This window comes from Cottoperca gobio, chromosome 9 (assembly GCF_900634415.1).
Source record: "Cottoperca gobio chromosome 9, fCotGob3.1, whole genome shotgun sequence".
In the NCBI taxonomy this organism is placed as follows: Eukaryota; Metazoa; Chordata; class Actinopteri; order Perciformes; family Bovichtidae; genus Cottoperca; species Cottoperca gobio.
The window spans coordinates 26581045-26588676 of NC_041363.1; the positions used below are offsets into that span (position 1 = coordinate 26581045).

Sequence of the window (7632 nt, forward strand, 5' to 3'; positions counted from 1 at the left end):
TAATCCATATTTGCAGTAATAAAAAACCTTGTTTTTCCAACGTCCTACAACGTTAACAAAATCTTCCTTTCTATCGCCTGTAATAAATTAGTATTTTATTGTGAAGTATTTTACCGGAAGTTGTATATTTTGTCGTCACAGTTGTGTTGTAACGTGTAGTAAGGTCACACAGAGGCGCTTTACATCAGCTAACACAGCTAATAATGACCAGCAGCTTATACTTTTATATTTCGGTTGATAAACTAACTGGCGATTTACTGAAGGAACATGTTCCACCAGCGTAAACGGGTTGAATCGCTAAACATTTAACCGTTTCAAACAGGTAAGCTAACCTGGTTTAGTTTTGTTGTTACTGTGTTATCTCCTACTGTAGTTTAACTAACAATAACAATAGCTGTAAAAAAAAATCAAAAAAAGTAACACCTTTTTTTTAAACTCCTGCACCCTGTCCCACTTACTGCTGGAATATGTATTTATTTATTTCTGAAACGTTATGTATGTAGGTATGGAACAGCCCCGACAAAACTTGCCAAAAGTTTATTTAACATAGGTGTTTAGACACACTGTTATGTTACACAAGTGCACTGCTTTGTTAATATGGCGGGGTTTATACACATTGCCGGGTAACACCTCTGTAACACCCACCAAACGTACCTCGAAACCCGCTGCACTCCGGTTTCGGGGAATCATGTCTTTCAACCTGGAAACCGTAGCAAAACGATGCATACGGTTTTCAGATGGAACGTACTCCTGGTGTTTGTCTAGCAAACGCAAACATGAAAATGTATCCCCCTGCATTCTGGGAAATTGTAATGGATGAATAAATAATAACAATAGTAATAAACTAAATGTCATTATATACATATTTATATAGTTGTACTGTTTTTGTTTTCTAAACTCATTGCGTTTTACTCCTACAGTCAAACATCAGATCTCAGACGACTTCTCAGCACATAGACACCTGTAGGGTCAGAGCAAGAAAACTGACCCGGAGACAAAGTATCGGGGTGCGTTTGTGGTCCTCAGTATTTTATCTTGTAGATTTAGCTTTACACTCATGACACATTCAGCGTTAAACATCACCTTCAGTGTCTGTCTGTTATCATAAATCTGCCCTCAGACTGACATGAGAAGTAGCCCAGTGATGTGCTGAGAACAGTTTTTTCCCATTCACTTCAACACAGTCAGAGTTTGATCACAGCAGCATCTCGTGGACGTTAGAGGAGCAGCAGCTGTTGACTTGATTTGTGATCTTTGGTCTGGTGAGTTTTTCCGATGGCAAGGCACAGTAAGCTGCAGAAGCAGATCCTGGCTCTGTACCGGCACTTCCTGCGTGCCGGCCAGGACAAACCAGGCTTCATCCCCCGAATCCGCGACGAATTCAGAGAGAACGCTCGCATTAAGAAGACGGACGTGATGCACATTGAGTATCTGTACCGGCGAGGACAGCGGCAGTTGGAGCAGCTGATGGACGTCAACACCAAACAGTTGGGCTCCTTCTCCAAACCTGCTGAGAAGAGCTGACCTCTGTCCTGTACGACCTCATATGACACCGACAAATACCTCTCAAAGACTTGGTTACGATCAAACTGTCATGCTGAGATGCTGCATGTCCAGTGGGGAAACAAATGCTCAGTATGGAGAAAAACATGTGATGTGATTAAACATGAAATAATTTCTTTTGAATGTTAAATAACATGTTCTCTGATTGTTTGGACTTCATTTGAACTCACATGATAATAATGAACTCTGATGTGGAAAAGACTCATACTGCAGTAGTTATCACAGTAAGATGGAGCCATCAACATGTTAACAAGTATTCAAGTTACAAACTTCACTCATGTTTATGTTACAGAAAGAGTCTTAAGTCATGCTCTGTGAGGTTGTACTTACACATAGTGATGCTTTGAGCTAAAGGCTTTGTTCACATTGACAATGCTAACATACTGATGTTTAGCAGATATAATGTTTACGATCATAGTCCAGCTAACTTTGCTAATTATGAATAAACACGGTAGCTGAGGCTGATTAATCATTAGTTGCATAAAGTAAAAGAGTCATAAATCAAAGTATTGGACAAACTGAGTTGTCAGAGGATCACCAACGTTTCCCACCAGAGGATTCATCATCTGGGGAAGATGAATGTGTACAAAGTTTCATGGCTATTAGTCCAATAATGGAGATATTTCAGTCTGGGAGTTAGTCTACTTTATACTTACTACTGCTTTATACTGTCCATACTCCACTACATCTCAGAGAGAAATGTTGAATTATTTACTCCGCTGCGTTTATTTAACAGTTACTTAACAGATTAGGATTTCTAAAACAAACTATTGATCCGTTTATAAAATATGATGCTGTGCTGTAGATTTAACTATCCAACAGCATTTAAAGTAGTTAAAATTATTAGAGTGAAGAAATACATAAAAACGGGAGAAAAAAATCTTTAAAAATAGTAAGATTATTAAATGTAAACATAAATGAATAAATTAGGAAATAATTAAATATGAAAACAAAAAATGTCAAATAAATGTTATTTATTTATCTATTTTTGTGCACATTTATTTATTTTCTAATTAACCTGCAAGCCTCAATTTGGCTTTTATTTCTACATTTCTTTCTTTCTTATTTAATTTATTTACTTATTATAGTGGGAGCTTTATTCCTCCATATACCTCCACCAACTGTAACATTTAAATGCTGCTTACATGTTATAGGTTCTATATATGGCATTCAGAGGATTTATATAGCAGCAAACAACTATTTGCTAACTAAAGATATAATGGCGTAACGTCTGCTTGATGTAGCCTACATGTTGTGACCGCTGAGCGGCAGCATGGAGTCTGAATCACAGACTGACATCAAAGAAGAAGAAGAAGAAGAAGAAGAAGAAGAAGAAGAAGAAGAAGAAGAAGAAGAAGGGGATGTAAACAGGAAGTGAGACATTTTTCCATCCTACAGTCTCGTCGACAAAATAATCTGTCGCTATATTTCTGTAAAATATAGCGAATTTAACTTCTATTTTCGGCTACAGAGGAAGTTTATAGGCTTTGTCTTCATCATAACTGTTGGCTGTTTTGTGTTTTTGTCGTGTATTATTTAGCTTTTCCGTCATGTCGAATTCCGGAGGAGAAATGACAAACGCTCAGTTATTTCAGCAGGTGAGAAAATACAAACACACATCTGTTTATGTTCATGTTACATTAATATTCATTAATTGAGTGTATCCATAAGTGAATAAAGCAAGCCAACAAGCAATCGTGGAAGAAGTACTCAGATCTTTGACTTTGACTATTACCACTGTAGAAATATTCTGTTACAAGTAAAGATCCTGCATTTGAAATGTTGCTTGTATTACGATTTAAACAACAAACTTAAATCACCATAACTAAAAATACTCATTAGGCAGACATTATGGCCCATTTGAGAATAATATATATAATATTATTGTATTACAATTGTGGATGCATTCATGTGTTCCTCACTTACATTTTATTTCAGTATTTCACCTGTAAACTGTACACAATACAATCTCTAATGTTTATATTTTAGTTGTAATAGTTTGTCATATTTATTGTATTCTAATTCATTCTTTATATTGTGTATTACATGTACTCATGTGTAATGCCTGTCAGTCAGTCAGAGGGCAAGAATGCCAAAAGAGTCAGTCAGAAAACATTGCTGTTTACTGGGCACTGATGTTAACCGGGACTGTAGTCCGTGTAACATTACGTTAGTTACGTACGTTTATTGGACTAAATCCAAATGTGGCAGAAACTAGAAAACGACCACATATTCGTCTCATCTTCCCAGTGGCTGCGCAGCCAGGAGAGAGGTCGCCTCCGTAAACCATCACAACGGGCTGGTGGACCTTTGTCCACAATTACACCAAAGTGTTGAAACTATGAAAGCTGGTCAAAATAACGGTGCTATTTTATAATCTTCATGTGTGGCGTCGGCCTGTAGTTTATGTTTGTCATCTGTGTGTTAACCGGGGCTCTACGGTCCATGTAACGTTACATTAGTTTGTTTATTGCACTAAATCCAAAGTGGCAGAAACGGGAAAACTACCCCCAAATTAATCTTTCAATCCACCGGGAGTCAAAGCCGGATGGCGGGGCACTGGGACTAGGGTTAGGGTTAGGGTTAGGGTTAGACCCAGCCCCCCGCCATCCGGCTTTGACTCCTGGTGGGTTAGACTCTAACTTTATGTAACTGGAGCAACAGAAAGTTTCCAGTTCCCCAGGATTAGACCATTGGATTTCTGCTCCTTTTTATGCTTTTATTTCTATTAACATAAATTGATTTACAGATTCAGATTAATTTAAATTATAGTGATGAACACTTTAATGCATCAATAATGATAATTCAATAATAAAATATATATTATTCTCAAATGTGCCATTCTGCATAATTAGTACTTTTACTTTTGGTACTTTAAGTGTATTTTGATACTATAACTTTATACTTTTACTTAAGTAGGATTTTTGAATGCAGTACTCATAATTGTGTGTTTAGAGTCTTTCTACACTGTTGTATTACTACTTTTACTTAAGTAAAGGATCTGAGTTCTTCTTCCACCACTAGATTTAGGCAATTTTATAAAATTGAATATTGTGTTGTCAATGAATATCAGTCAAAATGGATTCCTATGGTTTTTGATGAATGTGCATTATCAGAATACACTAAGCTTTAAGTTAAATGTGATTTTCAGACTATAAATTCCTTCATTAGCTTCTAACTGTGTACACAACAAATCTGTCAAAATGTTAGTGTCAGTGTCATAATTTGACAATTGTACAGGACAAATATGTATGTGATTTACGTTTTAAGAGGATATACTTAATTTATAATAGGAAACAAATAATTATTTATTGATTTTTCTTATCACGTTACTTTTAGCTCAATCTTTCCTTTTCCATTTTCTCACAAATGTACTGAATAATTCGCCCTCCCCAACAGCAGGTACTTAAAGTACCAGAATTAAAAGTATGCATTCTGGCAGTTGGAGGTGTTACCAATTAGTAAAGGGAAGCTGTGTTTGAAGCTAGAGAGAGAAGAAACAACAAGGAGTGACTTCTTAAAAAGCAAAAATGTGTAAATCCACCACAATGATAAAATGTCTCCCTCCCTCCTGCAGATGGCGCTACTGCGCTGGCTGTCCTCTCAGACTGACGAGGACCGGATGATTTTGGCGGGAGTGACGGGCATCCAGGTCGGCAGAGAGCTGCTGAATCGGTTCACCGGCCAGGACAAAGTGGACGCTTACAAGGTAACTTTCTGCTGCCTGAAGGGGCCGCTGTTTCTGGATCAAATACACACACGCACACGCACAGCGACAACGTTTCCAAGCACAAAATGTAACGGTTATTTGCCCTTATTCTAATAAAGACAATATTCCTGCCAAGCTTTTTACATGGCTAATGAAAATTAATATTCTGCTTTACATGCAGCAGTGTGTACGACTAATGTAAAATTACCCCATGACACGCATCCTACGGATACACCCTTTAATTAACTTAAATTTCCCTCCTTTCATAATGTTTGAAAGTAGGTGTGTTTCTCTTTCCGACCAGGAAACTTCACAAAAATAAGCAGAACAGGAGAATACCAGACACTTCCTCACATACAAAGCAGTTTCAGAATTATAACTTAAATCAGAAGGAATCTGAAAGGCTCTTTCCAATTTGTAATTCATTACGTGGCTCATTGTGTTTTTGTGTGTGTTTCCTCAGAGAGAGTGCATCCTGAGCATCTCACAGTTTCTCCATCAGAACCCGCGAGCCTCGCAGGCCGACATCAACACCGAAGTGGAGAAAAGAGTTGTGGTTTTTGCCGCTCAAGTCAAAGCTCTAGAGACGGCTCCAATATTCTGAATCAACCTCTCCATGTTTTAATAATTTTAAAAGATGTGAAGACCTCAACAGTGTGAGCACATTTTATATATTTGTTGCTAGTTTCAAAATGTAAAACAGTTTATTTTATGTTATACAGTATATTTGTGTGATTATTTTTGTTTATGCTCTTAACTGATTAATTGATCAACACTGTCCATCCAGAGAAGAAGCATTGTGACGGCATTCTACAGGGTTAAAGTGGATTTAATTTGGATTCCTTTACCCTTCACTCAAAAAATGACCTTGAAAGTCTTTGAAAAGTGCTTGAATTTACTATCATGAGATTCAAACTCTGTGTGTAATTGCCTTAAAACTGTGTGTTGATCTGAGCCTCGATAACTCTTCACAATAAAAGCTTCTATAAATGCACAGCTCCATTGTGGTGTTCTTTATGCAGAGACATTCTTACCAGATTTAATATCATGGACTGATTATTACATTTGATTGTGCAAAGAGAAACTGTCATTCAGATGAGACAAAGATAAATAAATCTATACATTCTCTCGACCTATTAGCAGACTATTCTCTGTTAAGAAAAATAGGTCTTGCAGCCTGCTGGTGAGTACCAACAAGAGGTGTTGCTGTGTTAATTTGAGTATTTTCAAAAAGGTTTCTGCAACAAAAAGATAACCTAAAAAAAAGACTTAAAATTGACAAAGTTTCCAATAATTTGTCCACCACATTTACATATATTGGGGCTATGAAAAGTACTGTGAAGTATACAGTATGGTGCTTTTCAACACACCAGCTTCACATTGACAGGAGATTGAAATATGTTGTTCCCCCATGTACAGTACATGCAATATTTGGTGGTTGTCACAACCTTGTGAGAGTTTATATTGTACCCTTATAGAACTTAATTAAAAGGTGGGGAACACTAGAACTTAAAAACTCAGTGTTTTAACCTCATGTAAAAGAAGTACTTAATTTGGTTTGCTTATAAATCAAAGAACTTTCCAGAGTTCATATTAGGGACATTCTCTGGAAAACATCCAACTGGACATTGAACATCTCTTTTATGCATGTCCAATCATATTACAATTTGGGCAAAATGTGAATAATTGTCTAGGTATTAAGATTTAATTTGTCACACTATTTAAAGCACACACAATTCTAATATACAAAGATAACCTCTTCAAAGAAATATCCGATATGGTCAATATCATCTTTTATGAGTAGATCTCACATTTATTCATGAATGTAAATGGAAAAATTGAAATCCTCACCAAGTTGTTTTACAATTGAATGAAACAATATTTTTTCTTCTTTTTATACAAGAAGAAATGTTTTTGTTTTGTGTTATTCATTCATGCTATTGGCTCTGGGTCGACTGTGATTTCCTTTGTTATTATGGACATTATATTATTGTATTTTTTATTTTTCTATGTATCTATATACTTGCTGTATACTAAAATCTATTTATATTTTTAGGAATGCAAATAAATATTCCTACGAGAAGTTGTACTGTACTAAATTGTTATAAAAGAGAAAAACAATGGAGCACCTTCCCTTTTCCTGCCTGGCTAAACGCCGCTCATTGGCTGTGGTTTGCTGTTGGTCCCGCCCACTGTACTTGTCCGTTTTTCCGATTGGACAAACTCGTGAAGTCGGCCGTGCAGCGTCCTCTCTGAGTCACTGAAACAATTTGGCGGGGAGGTTAAGCTACATTTCAAACACAACAACACACAACTTCTCCCAGCTGCAGCCACTCGTGTTCGTGTCGGATTTTACCACC

The 7632-nt window shown here is 36.7% G+C and overlaps 2 protein-coding genes across 2 annotated transcripts in view; both read left to right on the plus strand.

The window, feature by feature from the left end:
- Positions 1-146: 146 nt before the first annotated feature.
- sdhaf1 (succinate dehydrogenase complex assembly factor 1) lies at positions 147-1693 on the plus strand. Its single transcript, XM_029440550.1, has 3 exons — positions 147-322; positions 921-1007; positions 1185-1693. The coding sequence occupies exon 3, from the start codon at positions 1276-1278 to the stop codon at positions 1522-1524; it is 249 nt and encodes an 82-aa protein (XP_029296410.1). The 5' UTR covers positions 147-322; positions 921-1007; positions 1185-1275; the 3' UTR covers positions 1525-1693.
- Positions 1694-7510: 5817 nt separating this feature from the next.
- Positions 7511-7632, plus strand: part of ercc6l (excision repair cross-complementation group 6-like) — an 8468-nt gene continuing 8346 nt past the window's right edge. The window contains exon 1 of the mRNA XM_029440588.1: positions 7511-7632. This exon is cut by the window's right edge and continues 110 nt beyond it. The gene's annotated coding sequence lies outside the window, so the exon portion shown is untranslated.